Source organism: Gopherus flavomarginatus, chromosome 1 (genome assembly GCF_025201925.1).
Source record: "Gopherus flavomarginatus isolate rGopFla2 chromosome 1, rGopFla2.mat.asm, whole genome shotgun sequence".
Taxonomy (NCBI): Eukaryota; Metazoa; Chordata; order Testudines; family Testudinidae; genus Gopherus; species Gopherus flavomarginatus.
In genome coordinates this window covers 51924959-51952424 of record NC_066617.1, presented here as the reverse complement: position 1 = coordinate 51952424, position 27466 = coordinate 51924959, and the positions used below count along the sequence as shown (strand labels likewise).

General features: G+C 38.6%; 1 protein-coding gene across 14 annotated transcripts in view; it reads left to right on the top strand.

Moving 5' to 3' along the window:
- The window catches only part of FOXP2 (forkhead box P2), a 674789-nt gene that overhangs the window by 493867 nt on the left and 153456 nt on the right, over positions 1-27466 (top strand). For all 14 annotated transcript variants that reach the window (XM_050936167.1, XM_050936176.1, XM_050936175.1 and 11 more), the window contains one exon: positions 25341-25430. In XM_050936167.1, the coding sequence (XP_050792124.1) occupies positions 25341-25430 (90 nt within the window). The remainder of the gene's footprint in view (positions 1-25340; positions 25431-27466) is intronic.

Here is a 27466-nt window from a genome sequence, read left to right as displayed (position 1 = left end):
CTCTCCATACTCAGTGATATAAACACACCATGGGACGGGACAGGACAGGACAGGAACTTTAAATCATTTACTGCTTTGTATTACAGTACTGAATGCTGTGCTGTGTGCACAAATACACATGTCCTGCTGCTTCTCAGCATTCACGTTAAATTGCATCAGACTTTCTTGTTGAAGGCTTAATTACCTTTTTTGTCACTAGCCTCCAGAAAAAAAACTACACTGTTCTGCACAATACATGGAGAAAAAATAACTGGAAAACCTGAGGAAATATACTTTGGAATATTTACAATTCTCCATTAAAATGTATTGCATCTGAGACAGCTTACATAAAATGTCTTTATTCCTAGAATATAGAAATTTTGAAAAAGCAATTTAACCTGCAGAAACTAAAATCTCAAAGCAGAAGTTTAGGTTAGTACATCTTGCACCCGACAAATGCTTCAATTTTGATCTAACTACTACGATGCTTAAAAAGTTTTAAAGGTGAGAGCCTCTTCCAATAACCATTTTATTTTGCCTCCAATGGAGGAGGAAATCCCTGTGGCCAATACTTAATTTTTTGTAGATTTAATTTTACTGTGCGATGCCTATTTTTGCACTGTCTTCAAGTCATTCCTTTCTCCAAGGAGCGAAGTTAAAATGGCAGGCATAATGTGGCTTCTACTGCTTCTGCTGAGGGTATTGCATGAATCTGCCACATCTTTGGAGGAATGGTGCTCGTGCCACTGGAAGATCTCTTTTCTCTGTAGCCTTGATGTCTAGCAGTGATTGTGGTATCAGGAGAAGTACAGTGCCTAGTCTGCCATAATCATGTTGTGCAAGTCAAAGAAATCATCGCTTTGGGGATTGAGGGAGTTATATTGAGTAGATTTAATCGGTACTTCTGACTAGCATAATAGCATTGAAATTGACAGTCACGCTATATTTCCTCTTAATATGTGTACATTGCTGCACCAGGCCATCAGATTGGCCCAATTGTTACCTGAGATCACCAGCAAGAAGTTCTGGTTTAATGTTTTTTAGTCAAGGAGAAAGTGATATTTACAATGGTGTCTTAAGAGCTGTGAGAGAGATCCGAGTATCCTAAGAAAAAGGCTCTAACCCCCTCTGAATTTTGTATTTTAATCTTTCCTCTCTCTCCATACCCCATTATTATTTGTATTTGGGTTATTTCTGATTGTCTCCCCCTTTGTATTTGGTGACATTTGTCCATTATTGTGTCCTGTATAAAGTTAGTGGGTATTTTCCATATGGAGCACTTAAAAGATTAATTCATACACTTTACTTGTTTAACTAAACCTTGTCTCCTCTAGCCTATACGGTATCTTTAACTAGTGAAAAAGCCCATTCTGTTGCTGACTTGGCTTTTGTAAACACACAAAGCTTCTAGCCATGGACACCCCCAAATTTGTGGGCATAGAAATGTAAAGAAGAATTTCATCTTATATTTTTTTAAAGGAAATAAGTTTCTAGCCTATTTTCTTGAAAAGGTAACCTTGGAAATAGAAAGTGATCACTCAGGTTAAAAATTCTGTGTTTTTCCCCTTAAAGCTCACCTTTATTCAGCATTGACTCAGAGACAACCACAGGGTCCAGAAAACATGTAATCAAAATCCCCTGATTTTGTGAAAACCTCCAGATCAGAGAGTCAGTTTCCCAGGCTACTGCTAATGGCACTGAGGCCATCCTAAATTCCCTGTCAGCTGGCTACCTGTGTTTGAGCCAGCTCCTCTACTGAGCAGCTAGCTTGACCTCTGTCCATAAGGAAGAGAGAGCTCAATAGCATGAGAGACAGAATGATCTGGAATGAGCAAATGACTAATCTGAGCTCAAACACTAAGTTCTTCTGTGTTCTTTGTCTAATCATGTAAGTCAAACTTGGGTGCCTCAACACAGAGATGCAGAATACCCATGCTCTGCTGTAACTTACAGAAACCACAAACACACGCTATGTTTTATGCATGCACAGGTAGAAACCCTAAAAACAGAGACACTGCTAGTTTTCAGGAATACTGGGTTTCCCTGTTTGTTTGTTTAACAATCTTAGATTGAGTTTTTTGTGCAAATTGATGTACAGTAAAGTGTTAACAGGAGGACAGGAGTCAGTAATTTTTCTTTTGTTTGAACTTCGTCCTGCCTGCTTCATCCCTTCTACTCTGTTTCCCTCCATTTTTTTTCTGAGCATAGTAATGTTTTCCTGTCTTCTTGGAAGTGGGTTTTTCATAACACTTCTGAGCTTCAGCAGGCAGCACCTGCCTGAAAAGCCCAGAATCATCCAGGGTGCTTAGGATGGTTCATAGCTACTTACAAACACATCAATGGTCAAATTATAGATCCTGGAATGTTTCTGAGCTGTTGGAGATACCTGCTTTAAATTTAAGTTTAAGATGAAGGCATACATTTTTTTAAGGAATTTGTAACGTTGTTGCTTCCTAAAAATATGTTTGGTCTTCCCATTGCACTGTGAAAGTGGGTTGCTTTGAAGTCAGGTGCTGGCTCTTGCAGGTGAGGAGTTCTTTAAAATCAAGAGACTAATGGAGTATATGAAGGGGAGTTAGGAAAACGATATTAATGCACAGCTGATAGGATCTCAGTTTGAATTCATCAGTTTATCGTAATAACCTAGGCATGGAGACAAGTGCCAATGATAGTATTGATGCCATGCATCTTGAGGAACAGGGCATAAGGGCAAGATGCATGGCAAGACACTATTCCAGTATACTAACTTACTAGCTGGAAATGGTACATTTGTTGTTATAGATTTGAAAAGTGATACTAGTATTAGGTTTCTGATGCTAGCAGTTATTCTTTCCAGCTTTAGACATTGGAACTGCCGCTAACTACTAACTTTTAAGAAAATTAGTAAGAATACAACTGATAGGAGGAGAAAGTGGCCAATGGTTGTTAGAGTTGAGCAATCTGTCTCCAGTAGTGGATAAGAAAATATTCTTTGGAAGAAGACAAGACCCTGTAACAGACAATCATGAAAATGGTGGAAATTTCTTCCTATCCCCAAGGCAGATAGTGCCTGGCTATACTCCTGAAACATAAAGTTGATATTCCTGAAATTTTTAGTCAGCTAATGTAAATGTGAATAATAAGTGAATCTGATTATTAATAAATTAATATTATTATTAATGTATAGTTATATCACTGCAGTACCGGTGGCCCCCGTAAGGATTGTATGCGTGTCATGTTAAGCACTGTACAAACATATAGATAGATATGGTCCTTGACCTGAAGTGCTTATAAATCTAAGCAAAAACACAGAAGTCCTAGATAAAAAGTACTACCTCTCAACATGCCAGTCAGAACAATAGGCAATGTGTGAAATAATAAGGGTATATCAGATCCCTTATAGCTGATCCCAAGACAAAATATCTAAACTAAACTGGGACAAAATCTTTATGTTTAAAATGTTGACCTTTTATGTTTGTTCATAGTATGATATTCCACTTAGATACATCTATAGAATGAACACAGCTTGTTGTGTTTGTATTAGAATATAATAGACATAACAGAGATGACAATAGGGTAGACCCCATCCTGGAGCCATAGGACATTGCATAGAGAGGTAAAGTTTGGTATAAAAAACTGGGTCATTGTCTGTCTCATATTCAAATATACTTTACTGAGGTTCAGAAACCAGGAAGCATAACATGGTCTAGCTCACTGACATTTAAAATAAATTATTTATCCTACTTAAAGACGATTACTTCCCTTCTCAGCCTCTAAGCCTCTGCTTTTAAGGGAACACGTAGAGGCACACATAAGGTACCACTGTCAACAAGGACTTCCATAGTCAGATCTCTGTTTGTATTAGGTTGATATCTTTAAAAGTACTATCTTTCATAATGTACTGAAAGGAATCCGGAGAACAAAATGTACCATCCATTTGAGGAGAGTAGGCAATTCATCTCTACATGTGGCCAGCAGCAAATTTTAGAAGATGGAAGAGTGTGTTATGTCTAAAATTCTGCTAGTCATTGAGTGGTGATTGTTGGAGGAATGCTTATCACATGAGTATGCAGCCGTGGTGTTAATGATAAGGCATTAGGGACAAGGGCAGAGGTTCAGTTTGAAAGAAAAGGTAGAGTAATCAGGATTGCTTTAGATAGTATGGTTCATGTTTTTCCAGAAAGAAAAATGTAATAATTCCAATGAAGATGTGATTGTCTGAATAAAGTTACAAAACTGTAATGGCTTTTTAATGACGACCATACCATCTAGTGCCTCTGTAATGCATACAGAACCATGTAAACAATGCAAAATGTCATTATGATTATTAGTTTCACTATTTTTCAGAATTATCTATGGAAATACTGCACTAAGAGAGAGATTTACTACATAGAGAGAGATTGGTTCTGAATTAAACAGGATTTAATGCTTGAAATAGGATGTTGAGTTGCACATTACTTTTCCAAGCTTATTGTTCTAATGCCCAGAGGCCCCAACAACAGCAGGATCCTGTTATACTGGGCACAGTGCCAATATGTAGGAAGCCACAGTCCCTGCCCAGAGGAGCTTATGATCTAGCAAGACAATTAACGTGAGTAGGGTGGGGAAGACAGATACAATTAAATATGTATATTGGAATTTGTACATTGTACAAAAATAGTTTTATATATATATATATTTTTAAAATTATGAATAAACATTCATTACTTTTGCACCTCAACTATACTTGTTGACCTTCTTAACCTATTTCATGTAGATAACATGGAAGAAATGGTTCTTGAGGAGATATTTAAAGGAGACACAGGGCAGTGGCGTTATGGACTATTTTGGGGATAGCACTCCTTACATAGGGGCAGTGTGGAAGAAGGCCTGAAATTTTTTTGCGGGGGAGATGCTGACAAGTGGGAGGTAAAGGCATCATGAGGGGAGTAAAGGGGATGAGAATAGCACACAAAAAATGGGTGGTAAATTTGGGAGTGTAAGAGCTGGGAAGGGTTTTGAGGACAAGAAGCTTGAACTCCATACAGTATGTAAGGAGGGGTAACTTTAAAAGGAAAAGGTAAGTAGTTGAGTTTTGACCATGTTAAGCTGATGGCAAGACATTGAGGAGAACATGTCAGAAACAAACTGAAATTCAGGTTTTGGTCGAGTGGAAAGTAGTGGGGTTAAAAAAGGGAACTTTTTATCCCTGAATTGTTCATTTTTATGTAATTTTTGAAAGTACATTGTGATCCAAAAGTGTTCAGCCATTGTTTCACCATGCATAACCGGGATGGTGATCATCTAGCATAGACTGCCCAATTCAAATTACTAAAACAGATAAAGTTTATACTAGCTAATGCCAAAAGAGGCCTTAGCTCTAGTGAAATATTACATATGTTTGGCACCACTAAGATGGGGAGAGTCTGCTTTTTTAAAATGCATCTAGTGATGATGATGCCCATGGGTACATTTATCATTGCAGTTCTTTGTTAGCACACTCTTTTTATGAGGACTTCTACAGGCACCAAGCCAGTATAATTGGGAGCATTTTTTCTTGTCTGATTTGATGAAATATGGTTGCAATAAGATGCTACTTTTAGTGTGAAGGTTCTCCCCTTGTGGTCTGACCTATTGTGTTGTGCTTGTGGACTACTTAGGACCTCTGTCTTAAGGTGGTTTTTGTTTCTCCAGCCTCTAGACTCCCCTGAGAATTGCAAATAATTGCCTCTGTATTCTTCTTCTACAACTCCTTGTTGCTTGCCTCAGGGCCTTTGCCTTTGATCTCTGCAGGGTCCTAATCTCAGTCACTGGGCTTCCTGCTACTTCTCCTCACAGTGATAGAGGGTAAGACAAAGGATGAAGAACTCCAGATATTTCCTCTTATCCTCCCCTGTCCTCTTAGCTTTAAGAAATCTAGATTTCTTGTAATTTCTCAATATGTTACTACTTTGCATTCTTAGAAAACCAAGCTCCTTCTGCAGAGCCTACTTTCCTTCTCTGGAAAGGGAGCACCAACTCTCAAGGCAACACACTGGCCCTTCCTACATTAGTTCTGATTGGGCTGTGCTCTCCTAACCAGACAAATGGCTGAAAATGACCATCAAATTTCAGAGCAGGCCTTGCATTTAGTACGTTCCTTCCTGAAGGCTTACCTCTGCTGCGATGCTTGACTAAGCAGATGACAAGCTGAGACTGTTGCCTGCTCTGCAAAATGTTCCATTGTCATCTTAACCCACACAGATGTGTTCATTTTTTTTTAATTTAATCTATCTGCTTTCTTATTATTTGTGTTTACAGTATCTACCACAACGGGAGCACTGATCCTTGATTGTGGGCACTATATGCTATTATAACACAGATAATAAATAGTAGTAATACTTTTGAATGGAATTGTGATCACATGGCATGAAACCTACTTTTACTTTATACCCAAGAAAGATAGTATTGTCAAAATCAGGTCAAGGTAGGTATCGTCCCTTTGCTGTTGGCCAGGCTTTTATACCAGTCAATATAGGTTCACGGAAAATAGATCTTGTCAAACAAACTTGATATTTTTAAAGAGATTACATGTTTCATTGATAAAGATAGTAGTGTTGTGTAATATGCTTTGACTTGTTAATGCATGACATTTTGATTAAAAAAAAACTACAGTAATACAAAATTAACATGGCTCACATTAACTAGATTAAAACTGGCTAACTGACAGGTCTCAAAATTAGAGAGTCCAGAATTTTATTAGACTGTAAGTGAAAGAGACAATCTTTCAATCCACACAGAGCTCTTCTTCAGGTCTGAAGAGCTCAGTGTAGCTCAAAAGCATATCTCTTTCACCAACAGAAGTTGGTCCAATAAATTATATTACCTCACCCACCTTGTTTCTTGAATATTGTGGGATCAACACAACTAGAATACCACTGCAAACAGGTCTCAAAATGCCATTATAAAAGGGGAATCATGAAGCGAGTATATTTCTACTGGGATTCCCCAGGTGATCAGTTCTTTGCCCTACGCTATTTAATATTTTTATCAATGACCTGGAAGAAACCATAAAATCATCACTGATTAAGTTTTCAGATGTCACAAGGCTTGAGGGAATGGTAAATAATGAAGAGGACAAGTCACCGATACAGAACATTCTTCATTACTTGGTAACCAGAGCTCAAGCAAACAGTGTTTGTTTTAATGAGGCCAGACACAAAGTTATACTTCTTGGAACAAAGAATGTGGGCCATACTTACAGGAGAGGGGACTCTATCCTCGGAAGCAGTGACTCTGAAAAAGGCTTGGGGGTCATGGTGGATAATAAGCTGAACGTAAGCATCTAGTGTGCCGCTGCAGTTAAGAGGGTTAATGCGATTGCTGACTTTATATAAAAAGGGGAATATCAAGTAGGATTAGAGAGGTTATATTACCTCTGTATTTGGCATTGGTGTGATGACTAGTAGAATACTGTGTCCAGTTCTGGTATCCTCAGTTCAAGAAGGATGTTGATAAATTGGAGGGGGTTCAGAGAAGAACCATGAGACTGATTAAAAGATTGGAAAAGATGCCTTATAGTGATAGACTCAAGCAGTTCAAACTGTTATTTAGGTTAACAAAGAGACGGTTAAGGGGTGACTTGATCAGAGTTTATAAGTACCTATGAGGGAGCAAAAAATTTATAATGAAATCTTTAGTATACAGACAAAGGTGTAACAGGATCCAGTGGCTGGACATTGGAGCTGCACAAACTGAGACTGGAAATAAAGTGCAGTTTTTTAACATGAAGGGTAATTAACCAGTGGAACAACTTAGCAAGGATTGTGATGGATTCCCTCTCACTAGTATTTTTTAAATCAAGATTGGATTTTTTCCCTCTAAAAGATATGCTCTAGTTCAACAGGAATTAATTCAGAGAAATTCCATGGCTTGTATTATGCAGGAGGTCAGACTACATGATCACAGTGTCCCCTTCGGACTTTATAAACCATGAATCTATGCTTCAGAGAGAAATAAAAAATCAACACAGAGCACTTAAAACAGTTGAGACGTGCAGTTCTGTATGTGATAGGTTAAATTCCTTCCTGACCTCTGCAGATGACCACTCAGTTTATCCCATGAAGCAAGAGAGTTAAAATGTTAATAAATGTTGTTTACATTAACTACAGAAGTGTTTATCCAGCTACAGTATTTCTGTTAACCTCTTTCTGCAGTTAATTTGATAAGCTGTAACTATTCATTCCATCAACTAGTACCACTGCTTTGGTGTTTTGCTTTGGATATTGGCAATTTGCTAATCAAGTAACTCCTCCTTCTCCTCCTCCTTCTCATAAACACATTAGACTTGTTCTATACATTACAGTAGTCCATCTAGTGTAGAATTATGTCCCTGACAGTAACCAAGGAGAAATACGACAGAGAAAGGCATAAAATCACAGAATGCACATATTTGTGTTGTATTGTATAAAATGAAGAGAAATTTCTTTCTTTCTTTCTTATCCTCTGGAGAAAGGAGAGTGATAGCCCTTTTGATCCCCCGCAAGGATAATTGCATATGCTATTCTTATTAATACACAGTAAGTATCTAATCCTTTTGTAAATTTACTTTGCTGTTTTTCTCAATATCTTGTGGCACTGAGTTCCACAGCTTAATTATATGTTGAATAAAGACGTATTGCTTGGTGGCAGACATCATCCAAACACATACAATAGATAAGGTTCTTAGAACAATTTGGGGTACGAATAGAATAATGATAATATGAAAATGAATAGTTAACCTTTTTATCTTTTTAATAAAGGGACCAAGTTGCCTCCTTTATATGCTATTCATCATTTTATATTCCTCTATTCTTTCTTCTTTTATTTTCTGCCTTTTCAAATGAAATAGACATAGACTGTTTTAATCTCTTCTTATATGAGGCCTCCCTCCTTGTTGCTCTAATCTTTGAAATAGCTCTTCATTGACTTTTTCTCTTTCTGCTATACCTCTTTAAGACAAGATGAACGATTGCATGTTCATTTTGAGGACATATCATTTAGACAATTTCACCACAGCTGTACATTGAGATTACATCTTCATTGAGCTGTCCATGTGATTTTTCCTCCAGTAAGAGAGTATAACTACATCAGGACCCATTCATCTGTATATATGCATGGTTTCTTCCAGTGTGCATTACTATGTACTTATAGAATTATAGAAAAGTAGGGATGACAGGGACCTTATGAAGTCATCAAGTCTGGCCCCCTGCGCTGTGGCAGGATCAAGTTAACCTAGACCATCCCTAACAGGTGTTTTTTCAGCCTATTTTTGAAAACCTCCACTGATGGGGATTCCATAACCTCCTTTGGAAGCCTGTTCCAGAACTTCATTACCCTTACAGTTAGAAAGTCTTTTTTTGCTTATATCTAACTTAAATCTACCTTGCAGCAATTTACTTCTTATCTTACCTTCAATGGTCATGGATAACAATTGATCACCATCCTTTTTATAATAGCCCTTAACATACTGGAAGATTTTTATCACCACCACCCCGCCCCCCATCAGTCTTCTTTTCTCATGGCTGAATATGCCCATTTTTTTTAACCTTTCCTCAGCAGTCAGGTTTTCTAAACCTTTTATCATTTTTTTTGCTCACCTCTGGACTCCCTCCATTTTGTCCACATCTTTCCTAAAGTGTAGCTCCAGGTGAGATCTTACCAGTGCTGAGCAGAGCAGGACAATCACCTCCTGTGTCTTACGTATTACACTCCTGCTAATGGTATTAGCCCTTTTCACAGCTGCATCTCATTTATTGGCTCATATTCAATTTGTGATCCATTGTCACCTCCAGATCATTTTCAGCAGTCCTAGCATCTAATCAGTTATTCCCCATTTTGTAGTTGTGCATTTGGTTTTTCCTTTTTAAGTGAAGTAATTTGCATTTGTCTTTATTGAATTTAATCTTGTTGAATGCAGCCCAATTCTCCAATTTCTCAAGGTCATTTTGAATTCTACTCATGTTCTCCAAAGTGCTAGCAACACCTCCCAGTTTAGTGTCATCTTCAAATTCCATAACCATACTCTCTGCTCCATTATCCACATCATTCATGAAAATATTGAATAGTGCTGGTCCCATGACTGATTTCTGAAGGACTCCACTAGATATACTCTCCCAGTATGACAGCGAACCATTGATAACTACTCTTAAGAGTACAGTCTTTAAACCAACTCAATATCCACCTTACAACAATTTCATCTAAATCATGTTTACTTAGTTTGATTTTGAGCATATCGTGTGGGACTGTATCAAAAGCTTTACTAAAATCAAGATATATCACATCTACTGCTTCTCTCATGTCTACTAGGCCATTATCCCTGTCAAAGAAGGAAATTAGGTTGGTTAGGCTTGATTTGCTCCTGACAAATGCATGCTGGCTTTTCCTTATATCCTTGTTATTCTCTTAGAGCTTACAAACTGATTGTTTAATAATTTGTTCCGGTATCTTTCCAGGTATCAAAGCTAGGTTGAGTGGTCTGTAATTCCACAGGTCCTCTTTGTTCCCCTTTTTAAAAATATGTACTATGTTTGCCCTTCTCCAGTCTTCTGGGACCTTATTTGTCCTCTAGGAGTTCTCAAAGGTAATTGCTAATGGTTCTGAGATTAATTCAGTTATTTCGTTAAGTACCATAGGATGAATTTCATCAGGTTCTGTCAACTTGAATACATCTATCTTATCTAAATATTCTTTAACGGGTTCTTTCCCTACTATGCTGTTCCTTTCCACTTGTTAATATTAATTGTGTTGTGGTGATTAAGTGAAGACTGAAGCAAAATAGACATTAAACACCTCAGCTTTCTTGATGTCATCAGTTTTTAGCTCTGTTTCCTTGCTAAGTAGAAGACCTACACTTTTTTGTCTTTCTCTTGCTCCAAATGTTTTTAAGGAACCTCTACTTATTGCCTTTTATATTCCTTGCGAGATATAATTTATTTTGTGCCTTAGCCTTTCTGATTTTGTTCCTACATGCTTGTGCTATTCTTTTGTACTCCACCTTAGCAGTTCATTCATGTTTCCACTCTTTGTAGGATTCCTTTTTGATTTTCAGGTAATTAAAGAGCTCCTGATGGAGCCATATTGGCCTCTTACTATTCTGCCTCAGGATAGTTTGCAGTTATGCCTTTACTATTGTCTCCTTGATTAACTGCCAGCTCTCCTGAACTACTTTTCCCCATAGATTTTCTTCTCATGGGACCTTACTTACCAGTTCTCTGATTTTATTAAAATCATCTTTTCTGAAGTCTGTTGTCCTCATTCTGCTGCTCTCACTCCTTCCTTTCTTTAGAATAATTAAATATATTATTTTATGATCACTTTCACCCAAATTGCCTTCCATCTTCAGTTTTGTTACCAATTTCTTTCTGTCTAAAATTGCTGTCCTCTTGGTTTCTTCCTCCACTTTCTGGAACAAAAAAGTTGTTCCCAATACATTCCAAGAAGTTACTAGAAATATTTGTATTTTGTTATATTTCTTTTCTAACAGATGTCTGGATAATTAAAGTCCCCTATTACCACCAGTGTATTTTGGATATTTCTATTATTCTAGAAAACTCTCATCCATGTTCTCTTTCTTATTTGGTGGTCTGTAGTAAACCCTTACTTTGACATCACCCTAATTTTTCCCTTTTTATCTTTACCCAGCTATTCTCAAAGGGTCTGCCTCCCACATCCTTCTGGACCTCAGTACAAGTGTATATATTCTTGATGTATAATACAACACTTCCTCCCTTTTTACTCTGCCTGCTCTTCCTAAATAATCTATAGCCCTCTATACCAATATTCCAATCATGAGATTTATCCTGCCAAGTCTCTGTGATGCCACTTAAGTCGTAGTTTGACTTATGTACTAATAGTTCCAGTTCTTCCTGTTTATTCCCCATAGTCCATGTGTTTATGTTTAGATATTTACGATGTTGAGCAGATTCCCCCACCGATTTCTTTAGTGTTGCTCCTATAAACCTGTCTGGAGGGGGTCCCCACAGGTGGAGGCAGAGAAAGAGCTAGCAGTGGTGTTAGCAGCGTGTTGTTTTCTTCCATGGCGGGCTCTTCTCTGTAGAGGACTTGCAAGTTAAGGAACCAAAATCCATCTCACAACACTACTTCCCCCCACTCAAACTCAGCTGACTAATTCTCTTGAGCTCCCAGCTGCCTTGATCTCACCACCAGCCACATGCCTCACCAACCAGTGGTAGCCTGCATGCTTTTTAAATCCTGCCCCACCTTCCCCTCCCTGCCCCCCCCCACACACAGCAGGAATTGGTGACTCAACCCATATCACTCAGCTGCCTCTAATTGCTGGCCTATCCAATCAGAAGCTGCATTGCTCCCACTTCAAAGAGTCCTCTGCTTAAGCCCATCAAAAGACCCCCCTATAGAAAACAAGTGCTAACATACCTAACAGCTGAGCAACCTAGCCCAGACAGTCAGCAACCAAGCTTAGATTCCAAAATACAGCAACCAGCCCAGAGTTCTACCAAACTTGATGGCAAATTATCAGCATAGCACAGCTCAGAAAGTGCTCCGCTTTTGCTCCCCAAAGTTTATCAACAGCAATAACACACAAGTGCTTCAAAGATACTCACCAGTTGGCCAACTCCCTTCGTCTTCCAGCTGCCTTCTTCTTACCACCACTGGAAGTGCTTTTTTCTAGTCCACATATCATTTTGTTTATGGTCATTTGGATACTGTGGTTCCTTCTAGAGTTCCTCACAATCCTCTCTAGTTTTGATTAAGCTAAATAATTTTGGTTTGGCAGAAAAGTTTCCTATCTCACTGTGGGCCTGATCCAAAGCCAGCTGAAGTTAATGGAAATTTTCTATTGACTTCAATGTGGTTTGAATATCCCCCATTCCCCCCCTCTGCTAACTCATTCATAAATATTATTGAACGCCATCAGTTGTAGTACTAATCTCTGGGCCCCCCTCTTTCTATGAAAATTGGCTATTTATTGCTATTCTTTGCATCCTGACACCTCATCTTTTTTTAAAAACTCTGGCAAGACTGTACCTCTCTCCAGAGTTTATCAAGTTTCCTTAATAGCCTTGTGAAAGGGTGTTTATCAAAAGTCTTGGTAAAATGTAAATAACTTACAGTAAAATGTGTTAGTAATGGCCACCATTGGGACTCCCATTTTTTGGTATTATGTTTATTGCATTTTTTGTTTCATTTATTCAGATTTTAAGTGCTCAGCTAGTGCTCTGTGTGCTGTGTGAAAATTAAAAACACATTTGAAAAAGAAATACATATAATTTTCACCCAGTGCAAAAGTAGGGAGCTCAGCAGACTTACGCACTGGATCCAATTCAGTTGATATAGCTATTTTAAAAGTCCCGTACAGGGTAGAGTGATTTATATCACGATTTAAAGTATTTGATTTTTTTATACCAATCAATTTAAATCAGGTTTGTACAACTGATTTGTAAATTTGTGCTATTTAACTTTAGAATAATTTGTACTAGAGGGCCCTGTATTTTGTTGCTTATGTACACAAAGCTGTACACCCACCTAAGCCTGAGCCTGCCTGATAGTCAAGCCCCCCCTCCACACACACACACTCTCCAATCAGAATCCTATTGGTTTTGGTGAAAATAGGAAAACTGGAAAAGCCTGACTTCTGTAAAAATCAGGCTTTTCTGATTTTCCAGTTGTCAGCAATACCAGTAGCATTCTGACCAGAATGTTGGGGTCGGGGTGAGTGGCCTGGACAGAGCTGGGGGGCAAAGGGCCTATCTGGATGGGGTTGGCAGGAGTTGGGGGGTGATGGACCCAGTCTGGGGGTGGGAACTGCTCATTTGAGTGGTCAGGGGACCACTCTTAACCCTAACCATTTTATCCCTATGTCCTGAGTGACCAAATGGTGATTTCAGTAGAAATCAGTCTTTTCTGTTTTTTCCCACGTTCACAAAAATCAGTTGGGTTCTGACCAGAGTGGAAAAAAAGGCTTTTTCTGGTTTTCTTATTTTTGCTGAAATCAATAGGGTTCTACCCACTGATGTCTGGAACATTTCCTGTAATTTTGGAATTGATCAGATTGTGGTTTTTCAACAGTTATTGCATTACAGGCAGACAGATAGACAAATTCCTCATGTTGAGTGTACGGACTAAGATCCTCAGCCACTAATAAATGCTTTTTAAAAAAATGCCATCACTGATAGGAAGTCTCATTTGACTTTTCAAAACTGCCATAGGCCAAAAAAAAAAAAAGGCAGCAAAAGACGAGGAGGATGAAGGTGGGGAAGAAAGAGAAAAAATTAAGTACTTGATCCTTCGATCATTTAAGCAGATACATAACTTACAGTAGAACCTCACTCAGAATTACGAACACCAGTTACGAACTGACCAGTCAACCATACACCTCATTTGGAACCAGAAGTACCCACTAAATAAAGCAAATACAGTACAGTATTATGTTAAATGTAAACTACTAAAAAAAAAAGTTGTGGAGGGGCAGGGGAAGCGACATATTTCTTCTGCATAGTAAAGTTTCAAAGCTGTATTAAGACAGTGTTCAGTTGTAAACTTTTGAAAGAGCAGCTATAACATTTTGTTCAGAGTTACAAACATTTCAGAGTTACAAACAACCTCCATTCCTGAGGTGTTTGTAACTCTGAGGTTCTCCTGTAATTCACATGACTAGTCCCATTGACTACAAAGGAACTACACATGTTCTGAAAGTTAAGTACTATATGTGTGTACATATTTCCAGCATCAAGAGCTGCAATTGTATTTTTATTAAAAGTTTCTCTCTTAGTGGTATAAAATCTTGGTCACTTGAAAACAAAATTTATTTCATGTTAGCAATGAACATGCGTTTAGATTTTCTATACATTGTAAGTTGTTGTGAACTTTTTTTATGCACACAGGCTACGTACCTTCTCCCCCTTGAAAACCTTAATAGTAATTCTTTTTATAGTTAAACAGTATTAAATATCTATGGATGTGCAATTCTGAGGGCAGTAATAAATCAAATAGTTATTGTCTTCATATGCAGAATCCTTATTAATTAATAACTCTTCAGCAATTATGAAATTCTGTACATTCCCATTGACTGACGGCTCTGATTTGCATAATTGCTATAAGATGACTTTTTAATTGCTTCCCACTATGTAGATCTCTTCCTTTTGGCCTAAGTATGGCCTTCAGCCTGTCAGAGTGAAGGACTTTGCATTAGCCATGTTTTGCAAATCCCTTCACCAACTGGATACAGGACATAATTGAGAAATAAGTGTAAAGATATGGGTATGCATTACTGTGCTCTGCATGGCTGAGGCAATCCCATTTCAGTATAATTGTCCTTTTAGCATTCGTTCTTCAAATTACTTTTTCTCTCTCTTAATATTACCTACCAACACCAGTCAGTCTTCTTTTCTGCCCTGTCCCTTCTATTTTTGTTTCCATTTTTATTGATGTTCTTGAATGTGAATACTTCCTATGAATATAACACTATTTCTTATTCTGCCTCTATACTGATTCTGTGGATTTTAATTTACTAACTTTTCCTTCTTCTTCGAGTGATTGCTCAAGTGTATTCCACAGTAGGTGTGCGTGCTTGCCACATGCACCAGTGCTGGAAGTTTTTCCCTTAGCAGTACCCATAGTGGAGGAGCACCACTGTGACCCCTAGAGTGGCACCTCTATACCGCGCTATAAGGGGAGCTGCACACTCCCCTCACCCTCAGTTTCTTCTTGCTACCAGTGAAGGTAGTCGGAACTTCGTGCTCCAGTTCTGCTGAAGCACTTCTAGCCTTAGTAGTACAACTCTTCTTCCTAGGGGCACGCGCTCCTCAGCCTTGTGCCAGGAAGCCCTGGACTTTTGGGAATTCTGCATAGCCCATGATATCTCTCTGAGGGCTTTTCACCTACCCGGCACTCACAGTGTGCAAGCCGATCACCTCAGCAAGGTTTTCTCCCACCAATACGAGTGGTCACTCCACTGGGAGGTCGCCCGGGAACTCTTCCAAGAGAGAGCTCCCCAGGTAGATCTCTTTGCTACCGCCCAGAATCATCTCTGCCCCCAGTTCTGCTCCAGGGCACGGGGGCGATCTTGGACGTGTTGATTTGGTGGTCAGGCCACCTGTTCTATGCCTTCCCGCTATTTCCCCTGATAGGCAAGGTCTTACAGAAGGTGAAGGCAGTCAAATCGAGGGTTATCTTCATAGCCCTGGATTGGGCCTGGCAACATTGGTACGGAACCCTCCTGCAGCTTCTACACTGCCACTTCGGCCGGATCTCCCAGGAGGGGGGATGCCTCCTCCATCCCAACCTGGCCACGCTTCATCTGACAGCGTGGCTGCTCCATGATTAGATGAGGAGGAAGGGAAGTGTTTGGAGAATGTCAGGCAAGTTCTGCTGGAAAGCAGAAAGCTATCCACACGATGGACCTACCTGGCCAAATGGTTTAGGTTCTCTAGGTGGATGAGAGAAAGAGGTACTTCCCCATCATCTGCATTGCTCCAACTCATTCTCAATTACCTCCTGTCCCTTAGGACCCAGGGGCTAGATCCCGCCTCAGTAAGGGTACACTTAGTGGCCATTTCGGCTTTCCACCTCCAGTGCATGGTCACTCGGTATTTTCCGATCATGTGACATCCCGGTTTTTGAAAGGACTGGATCAGGCATTCCCTTACTCCAGGCCCCCGGTCCCGCTCTGGGATCTGAACCTAGTGTTCTCCCGCCTCATGGGTCCCCCTTTTGAACCCTTGGCCACGTGTTCCTGGTCCCACTTATCATGGAAGGTAGTGTTCCTGGTGGCGATCACCTCAGCCCGCCATGTATATGGTCTTCCACAGGGATAAGGTCCAGCTTCACCCACACCCTGCTTTTCTGCCAAAGGTGGTCTTCATTTTTCATATGGATCAGGACTTTTCCTTCCGATACTCTGTCCCAAGCCCCATTCCTCCAATGAGGAACGACGCCTACACATGCTAGATGTGCGTAGTGCGCCGACCTTTTACCTAGACCGAACCGGGCCATTCTGGAAATCCCCGCAACTTTTTGTTGCATAGGCCAAATGAATGAGGGGGCAACCGGTTTCTACCCAGCGAATTTCCCATTGGATAATCTCATGCACATGCACATGTTACGACCTGGGTTCTCCCGCCGCCTATCGTGAAGGCGCATTCTACTAGAGCTCAGGCCTCATCAGCCTCCTATGTACGTCATGTCCCTATTCAGGACATTTGTAGAGCTGCCACATGGTTCTCTGTCCACACCTTTTCATCGCACTATGCAATCGTCTCCTAAATACAAGATAACAGTGGGTTTGGTAGAGCGGCGCTCCGTCCCGCAAACCCTTAAACTCCTACCCACCTCCATCAGATATAGCTTGGAGTCACCTACTGTGGAATACACATGAGCAATCACTCGAAGAAGAAGAAAGGACAGTTACCTGTTCCGTAACTGGTGTTCTTTGAGATGTGTTGCTCAGGTGTATTCCACATCCCGCCCTCCTTCCCCTCTGTTGGAGTTTTCTGGCAAGAAGGAACTGAGGGTGGGAGGAGTGCGCAGCTCCCCTTATAGCGTAATATCGAGGCGCCACTGTAGGGGTCGCAGTGGTGCTCCCCCACTACAGGTACTGCTAAGGGAAAAACTTCCACCACCTATGCACATGGCGAGCACGCACACCTACTGTGGAATACACCTGAGCAACAAATCTCGAAGAACGCCAGTTATAAAACAGGTAACTGTCCTCTTCCAGTTGTTAATAACTAAAAATCACCCTTCTTGAGGTTCTAGCATCATAGTACTACTTTGATATCATGGTATGGTTCTTCTTCCACCCTCATCAACTCTGAAAATATCAAACTTAATTAGGCACTGATCACTGTATAGTGGTTGAACCATACCTGCTTCCATGTGCATCGACTCCGCTCCTGAACCAAAAGTATTTAGCTTCACACAGCTTTACTTACAAATAGCCTTAAGAGTCAACAAGTTAATATCTAATATGCATTTTGAGACCTGATGCAAGAGGTTTTTGAGCCTACTTCCTAACAGATTGTATGTGTATGTATTAGAAATAGGTGATCATGTATAATATTTCATAGCTATTGAATAATTCCACAAATATTTTGTTGCTTTTGAAGTCATACATGGGATAAGTGAAGTGGTCATTCTTCGTTTCTCCTTCATGCCCTGTTTAATACATTTTCAATATCTACTAACAGATTTTATGTGTTAATTCATGTGAATACTGGTATAGTGGTCTGACTGCTCCTTTCAGTCAGTATGGTGATACAAGCCACATTCTTCTATTAAGTTGTAATTAAATCTCGCATTTACCTCAGTGGCAGTGCCGCATGCAGAGCATATGTGTGGACTTGCACAACTAATATTTGCCCTCTGGCTTTTTTATTAATGTAGTTAGTCAATAAATAATATACAGTGGCAATAATAAAACATACCGCAAACTACCTATCTGATCACTCTTTACCAAGGGCCACACTGTAAGCCAGATTCAAAGAGTACCATATGTCTGCCAGGAAAAGAATAATTCAGTGTAGTTGTAGTCATGTTGGTCCCAGGAGCAAGACTATGTGGGTGAGGACGTATCTTTTATTGGATCAATTTCTGTTCGTGAGAGAGACCAACAGAAGTTGGTCCACTAAAACATATTACTTCACCCACCTTGTCTCTGTAGGAAAAAAAAAGTCAGGTGGTGCACAGCTTTGCTGCGCTGCTCTCAGATCCCTCGTAACCCATATAATTCACATTTTGCGAGTGTTTAAGAACTTTGGAGACAACACTTTGGTATGCAGTTACAGGACATGTGCATATTCTGCTGTGTACCCCTGATTCCCATCATGAAATGAGGTCTACTGGGATAACTTGTGCTCCTTGCACAGGAAATTAGTGCAAGCAATGCTGTGGAGGTTTTGTTACCACTCCAGGGCCAGCCAAGGCCAGGGTGGGAAAATGATGTTAATTTTTAAGCTGTGTTTGTACCTATTTGATTGGGATAAGTAAAGGGAGACTAAATTTATCTTTGTAAAATGAAATATACTAGCTTCTAAGAAAGGTATCTATTGGTGCAAAATGTTTATTAGTATCCGTCACAGAACAAATATGATATTAAATGCAAAAATACTCCAAACAATTACTGTGTTTTTTTTCTTGTAAGTAACTAGTATTTTTCACAAAACTCATCTAATTATGCATCAGTCATGGCAAAATGAAAGGTCAATAACTACAGATGCATAATTTCTCTCTGATAGATTGCTGTTTGAAAATAGGGTTATGACAATTAGATGATTAATTTCCTTTTATTAAACACTATTATGAGACTTCATGTTGCATTCACCAGTTTATTACTGTTACTTTTTCTCTTTTGTTGGAAATTAATGCTGGATAACATCCAGACTAAATAGAAACTCAGGTAGATGATAGGCCTTATATTAAAAAGAATTGCTGCTTCTATTTTTGTTTTTTATTGCAGGAATGACCAAAGACCACAATTAGGATAACGGTCTCAGTGTGCTTGAGGCAAACATTTTTCTTGATCCACAAGACTTACAGGTTAATATATTGTCTGTAAAAGAACAACAACAATGGGAGGGAGGGTTGGTGCAGGTAACAGTTATAAAAATATGTTTGTACTGGCTAGAGCTGTGCACAACTTGATGTTTATGAATAAGTTAAGTATTATGTGTGTGTATATATATATATATATATATATATATATATATATATATATATATATATTATCTTAAGGTACCACCACCCCAGCTATCCCACACACTAAGTTAATTATAAGACATTGAACTAGCAGGAAAATCTTTCTTGTAAGACCTCTAATTAGGTCAATCTTTCCATTACTCGGGACTGGTTGACCATTACCTTTCTCACTATTAGCCCACCTAAACAATGTTCACTAATTCTGCAGCACTCAATTCTTTCAGCCCCCTACTGGTCATCTAGATTTCTTAGACTCTTGAGTTTGCTGAGGAAACAACTAGCAGGTTATGAGCACTACTGCCAGCAAACAATATAATAATTGTTCAGCCTCCCACACCTTGTGGCATCCGTCTTCTTACTGTTGCCCAAACGTTAATTGTGGGATGCTCTTGACTGCATAGTCCGTCAGCTGTTTGTCCCCTTTTGGCATGCTTTCCAAAAGCTTTCCTCATCACCATGTTTGGAGACAGGAAGGAATTTTTTTCACCAAATCAGATTAGACTGACCCTTGGTAAAGTTTGGGTTTGCTTTCCTTTGATTTATGCAGAAAGGGTCATTGGGCTGCGTGGTTTGTAGTTGGAAGTGGTTCAGATCTTCTTAAATTGAAGAGCCTTCAAATGATAGGGTATGTCTACACTACCTGCTGGATCAGTGGGTAGCGATCAGTTTATCTGGGATCGATATATTGTGTCTCATCTAGATGCGATATAACAATCCCCGAACACGCTCCTGTCGACTCCAGAACTCCACCAGAGCAAGCGGCGGTAGCGGAGTCGACAGGGGGAGCCGGGACCGTCGATCCCGCACCATGAGGACCGGAGGTAAGTTACTTCGACTTCAGCTACGCTATTCACGTAGCTGAAGTTGCATATCTTACATTGACTCCGCCCCCTAGTGTAGACCTGGCCATAGTTTTGCTAACTTGTGTAGACTAGTTTGGAATGTTTGTCAATTGTCATTACTGAGTGGCTAGTAACCTATGGGCTGTTTGTTAGAAAACTTTGTCCCCATTCCCTTTTTCAGGTAACATAATCATAGGTTAAGCGACAAAGGAGTTTAGTAGTATCATTGGGTTAGTACTAGGAAGAATCATATGCAGATATGTGGTTCCCCTACAAGGAGGACTAAATCTCCTTAAGGGAAAGTGATGTCTATACAATTCTGGGCTTGTGAAGCTGAGTCATTAGGAGAAAGGAGGATACAATGTAATACCCTGGAGGGCCAAAGGTTCCACTAATCTAATGTAGCTGTATAATCACTTGGTTAACATGCTGCTATCCAGTTAATAAAGTTGAGGCTTCTTGCCTTTAACTCAACTAAGTGCATGTGCATGTGTACGTTTGCCTGTTGCATGGTGCTACCAGTGATGAGAGTTAACTCTTGTATGAAACTTACAACTTGAAAGACTGTTTGGAAGCTTATTTTATGTTCAGTGGTCAAAGTTAAAACAGTCAATCGTTTAACAAAATAAAATAGGGATTTTGGGGTGGAAAGGTGAAAGAATCTGGCTGTCTTCTGGCAAGTTTTTTGGTTCTGGTTATCTGCAAAGTATACACTGTTTGTCAGTATAACTGAGGAGTGCCTGTATAAAGATTCTTGTTTCGACTGTTCCACATAATAGTTTCTTGTATCATATTTCTTCTGACCTCGCTATCTGAAACCAATTACAGGAGATCCATTTGGGCTGCATCTATTTTCATAAGAAGCCCAGGCAGCAGTGTTTTTCTCAGAGATGAATATCAACATCAAATATGCTTCTGAGTGCTTTGTTATTTATGTTTCAGAGAGATTTTGTAGCCTTCAGCTCTCAAGAATGTGTCATGCTGTGCTGTTTATACATTGAAGATATTAATGGGCGTAGATGTCATTTTTCATTTTAACGTCTCAAATGCAACAGGCTTATAGGTTAAACATTCTTATTTTTAAAGAAAAGATATGAGTGACATCTGTTTTCTACAAAATACACATTTACTGTTTAAAGCAGGAAAGTAATCAGTTTACCTTCTTTGGTAGCAACTTTCACTTTGTTAAAATGTTAAATCTTATTAAATTAATTTGAAAGCATTCTTAAAATAACAAAAATCTAGGGAATAGTACATGACTCATATCTCCTTCAATTATCTTTAACACATATAAAAATGTACATTAAATTATCAACTTTAATAGAGTGAATTATATACAATAAATTTTATTTTTGTTCTGCTTACATTTCAGATAGGTTGGAACTGCACAGTAAATATTAAGAAAAAGTGTTCCCAATAAATATTTTACTGCAAAATGCAATGAGTTCTGGAAACCCTAATGCCCAAATTTCCTGCTCATGCTGCCAATACTTATACCATTATAATTATTTTCATTCACATTGTTAAACTAATTGCAACTTCAATCGGAATCTTTATTTATTTTTAGTGTTTTCATCTACATCACCTTTATTTTTCTACAGTTTTACTAAGTTAGATAATGTCATTAAGCAAAAATGCCTCCTAAATTCAAAACAAATGTCATTGGAAAGTGGATATTGTTTTGACTGCCCAAGAAACCTTTCTTTTGCTAGCATTGGAATCAAAACTCTGCATAATTTTGACCAGCAAAGTTTGTAAACATCTGTTAGTTTGTTTTAGCTGAATTGTATTTAGATCACATATTATCATCCAGTTAGTTCACAGAACTTTATTAATGTTATCTGGAATTTGCCTTAATTTGATACATGACTGAAATGTAGATGTGTCTTCCAACATTAATATTTTACTTTAAATTGTCAAGTTGTTTTTCAAGGATTTAATAGCAGTAAATGAACTGATAGAACTGAATGTTTTATAGTCCCCTAATTCTCACAGTTTTGAATAGTGCCAGTAATAATTATCTGGGATGAACAATATGTCTCTGAGAAATTGTTTACTGAGAAGCAATACCGAAGTGTTAACCACTACATTGAGGAAAAATGTGTCATGTGATAACAGATATAAGAACAAAGACTGTCAGCGATTTCTCCTTATGAGTTTTAAATCATCTCTGATCTTTTGAAATTGTTTTCTGTTCTTCTTCTATCTCCTGTGTTTACAGTAATCTAAATTGCCACAATAAGCTCATTGAAGTAGTCAGGTAGTCATCATTTATAAGACATTCTGTATTAAAAGATGAGCCTTTACTCTTTTAAAGATGTCTGTACCTGCACATATAAATCAAGCTAGTTTAAGCAGTGTAGCCTTTTATGCAAACATATCCTGTTGTGGTATATTTCTTTTTCATAGACTGTGACTTATTTTGTAGTGGCAGGGATTCATGCTTTCTTATAGTGATGCTGTGCTAGGATGCTCCCCATGATTTGAGCAATATTGCCTGGCAGAATTCTGAGATGCTTTAGATTCTAGTTCTCTAATTCTCTGGTACAGTAAATCTAGAGCTGGGCCAGAGATTTGAATCGTTTTTATATTGGTGCTAGTTGTCTGTGTTTCTGAGGAAGATTGGGACCCTGAAACAACTTGCAAAGAGTGAAAATAACCCATGGATATTATTATTTTCAAGCATTGATTAGTCTGTATACTGGCAAGATGCTGTATTATAATTTTTCCAGATAAAATCAGTTTAATGAACTTTCTGCTACCACTACAAATAAAAAGAAATTAATTATTCATGGCACTTTCCCTCTTCTATTTATCTTCAGATCTCTTCACTGGTCCTTGTAACAACACCATCTGATTGGTGAGCTATGCAAGCTCCTGTCAATTCAACAGTGCAATGATTCCCTCTCTTTAATTCCAATCTCCCTCGGGTAGGGCTCCAAAGATTGTGAAGGATCATAAAACTCACTACAAATCAAAATGAATGTGATGCCTGAGCAGTACCATTTTTCAGCCAAGTGTTTCAAAATAGGACCTTGGGGCCAAATCCTGATCCCAGTGAAGTTAATGGATATTTTTCATTGACTGCAACAAGACTAGGATTTGGCCTTTAGAAACTATTCGTGAACCGTGATTGCAAAGAAAATTATTGTTCTATTTAGAATAGCAAATAGAACACAAGTTCTATGGTGACAAAATACTCCGAGTGCACATTGAAATACATTGAACTGTACTTATTTTTAAAGAACAGAAGCTGGGTCTCTCTCTCTTTCGCTGTCATTACCTAGGTTCAGGGGAATGTAGGGGAATGTAATAATCCTTCTAGTGCTTAAGCTGACCTGTAATTACTTGAGAATTTGATGAAACAATAAGCAGATTGTTGTGGGAATGGCTCCAAATGTTAAAAGTATGTTCTGCAAACTTGTACCAGATCCTTCTATGGGGAGACAAATCAATGTTGTTAGGAGATGGTGCTAGTGCATTCAGTTTGTTTACTTTGGTTTTCTCTGTCTGCCTGCCTTCTCAGAAAACTTGCTTGGAGCCAGACTGTAGCAGCCCTCTCTCTGTCTTTTCATAATTGATCAGGGGATGACTGCCTTCCCTGAGGGTTAAGACGTGGCAACTTTTTCTGTTTGCTCAGCATCTCAATGCAGTAGTTCAAACATTGTTCACACCAGCTGGCAGTGTAATGCCATATGCACATCTTGTCAAAGCAACTGTTGTCATGGATACTAGAAACTATCTTAAAAACCAGCTCATTTGAGTCTAATCAAAATTGTACCTTTCTTTATCAGCTGAGAATCTTGATTATTGTAGGAGAATATCGATGAAATAAGGTTACATTGTGATATATAGACTGAATGTTCCAGTAACAGCAATATGACATAGTTTAATACATTGTTAAATAACATAACTGCTATTCACTGAACTCAGACATTGAAGAGTGAGGAGAAAAAGAGTTCTTCAAGTAGCTTCATTATAAATGTTTTACAATTAGTTTAAATGGTTTTTTCCTTTAAAAAAAATCTTTTAGTAAGTACTGTTTTGTAGCTCTTGTTTTTACAATAATTTTATAGACAAAATTCATTGAAAACTAGCCCTCTTCTGGTAAATGGAATGTTTATATACATTTCTATTGCTTAGCTTTATTGTGCTGAGTTGGAATGAAAACATAAAATAAATGAAAACATCTTATATTTTGATTGGGATAATGTCATCCACAGAAACTAATCTGATTGGTGGAGTGGTAATTTCTTTGTTCTCTGATTTTACTAAGAATGCAAATGAAAACCACTCAGTTTTATTTAGCATTAAAACTGCACTTTATTTTGTCAAAGGAGAGGTTTCCCCTTGAATTGTAAGTACAAAAAAGTGTTTTTAATCTTCAATGAATATCCTTATTAATTCACTTTCAAGATAATCTGTTGTTGATTTGTCAAATTTAATTACAGCTTCCGGTAACACTTGAAGTCTACTGCTTTTGCTTCAAAATTGTAATATGAAAATGCAAATTGAATGATAATTTACAAGGGAGTGGGCATTTTAGTTGAACACTCAAAGACAAGTTCCTTTTGGAAATGAGGCTATTGATGCAGTTTATGATTTTTCCTCTTCAAGCACTTTAAACAAATTAACTTTATTTCCTGCAGGATTTCATGTACATCCATAAATTCTCGTGAAGTCTTATGTATGTACATTCTGAGGATTTTTCTTGTATATTTTAAGAAAAACTCAAGTATAATGATTACAGATTGATTAGGAGGAGACTATATTTTCTCTGAATGTACTTACCTAATATTCACAGTGACTAACCAGCCTCTTTCTATGAAATGTTCAAAAATTATTTCAGGATTGTCTTTTTACTTTTAGGCACTCCAAGCAGCAAGACAGCTGCTCTTACAGCAACAGACAAGTGGACTGAAATCTCCTAAGGGCAGTGACAAACAGAGACCACTACAGGTTAGTAAAATATGCTTATCTTTGGGGCCTTATTCACACAGAAGTGCATTGTGCTCGCATATGTATGTATATATAGTGTACTCTTGCATATATACAGTTTCACAAATACAGTAGATATACTTGTGTGCTAGTAGTTCATTTCTGATTCATAAAGAAAACTCACTGCACAATAAGAAAATGTTGTAGTTTGTAGATACTTAAAAGGTCACTTACTACAGAGATTTATGCAGACCAAATCTGAGTTCAATAGCTACAATATAAAGAATGTTTGTACAGATATCTTGAGAGATTGTGTGTGCTCTTACTCACAAATGGACGTAAAAATTCCTGTGTCAAGACTAGGAGTAAAATGATGTCTAGGAAAACAAAGCAGCCCTAGACAATCCACCAGCATTCTAACCAAGGGACAAATGCAGAACAACCCAAAGCTTCCAACACAACTGCATGAATTGCAAAGGAGCTGCACCTGCTGCTTTTAGAATAATATATTCTAGAGTTTCATATTTGAATGCTGTGTTTCATTCAGCATATATGAATTGCTTTACCACATGTTGAGTAATTTTTTCAAATACTTTATTGATAAAAGTACATGTACCATTTAGAAAAGGCAAACCATGTTATCCCAGGAAGTTTTGAGGGCTTTTTTGTTTTGTTTTATTTTTTGTAAATTTTCTCTCATTTGTCGATTGTTGTAAGAGTTCTATTTGAAATTATACACTGCTAACACCAGAGATTCTCACTCATTTCAAGCAAACCAAATATTCGTATTTTCACCTGTGAACAGCAAAAGACAACAATATGTGAAAGATGATTGTGCATGGCTCTGAGTGTAAAGAAAGTATAATTCCTCCCATCTTTTTCCTCACAGCCCCTATCTACTTCTCCAGGGGAGGCTTTAGGCCTTTTGGAGGTCACATATTCTTTGGTAGGCTAGTGAATTTCTGTGTGGTGCCTTTCTGGTTGGTGGTCTTCACTGAGGCAGAATTCCAAACAGCCACTTGGGGCTGCTCTGCATCCTCAGTTACTTTCTTTAAATAAGTGTCTTTTTTGTCTCAGATGTAATTTGTGTGGTGTGTTCTTTGGCTTTAGTCTTCATGACATTTTTCTCTTCTGGGATGTCTAAGGGAGTATCTCAAACACAAGAGTTTTCTTTTCTTTCTTTCTCTCTTTCTTTCTCTCTTTCATGTGAAATTTTGCCAGAAACATTATGTTCATCTGTGCACTTTTTAATGTAATTCCACATTTTCACCCTTTTCTTTGTGACACATTCATGAAGGAACATAAGGACTCGTTCACACAGTTCTACGCTTCCGCCTTTTTCCAATGTGCTTTTTAAATTGCAGCAATTTGCATACTTACGAGCTGTCTCAGTTCAGTGAGGACTGCCCTGGCTTTTTAAACCAACTGTAAGTGCTTACAACCAGGCCAAAGACTCAGGCAGATGTCTAAGGGGAATTAAATATATACAGTTGGCATCATGCCATGAAGATCTGCCATAGAAAGCAAGCAAGAGTCCTGAGACTGTCTCAGCTTCCCCAAACTTCTCCTCAGTGCTGAGTTTTCCTTCTAGTGGATGTACTGAAAGCTGAGGACGGAGACAAAAATGGTGGCCAGAGAGGCAGCAGCTGCCTGACCTGCCAGCTATGTTTCTTCAGTGAGTGCTTAAGGGTAAGATTGGCAGCTCAACGCTCCACCCCCCACCTGATCTTTATCTTGAGTCTAAGGAGGAAAGTTTTGGAAGGAACAGCTGGGAGGGATGGACGGTGATGAAAGAAGGGAAACACATAGGGAGTCAGACCTGAAACCTAGAGGAATGGTGATTATTTTGAGAGAGGGAGAGATTCTTCTGAAAGAGGGGGAGAGATTGGAAGAGATGCTTTGGGTCCTCATAGTCCTTATGGATCAAACATGGAGGATATGCCCTGTGTCTTTCAATCTCCCAGGGAAAGGAAAGGTGTGTCTGCATTACAATTAAACACCCACAGCTTGACCGTGTCAATTTACTTGAGTTCACGGGGCGTGAGCTATGGAACTAT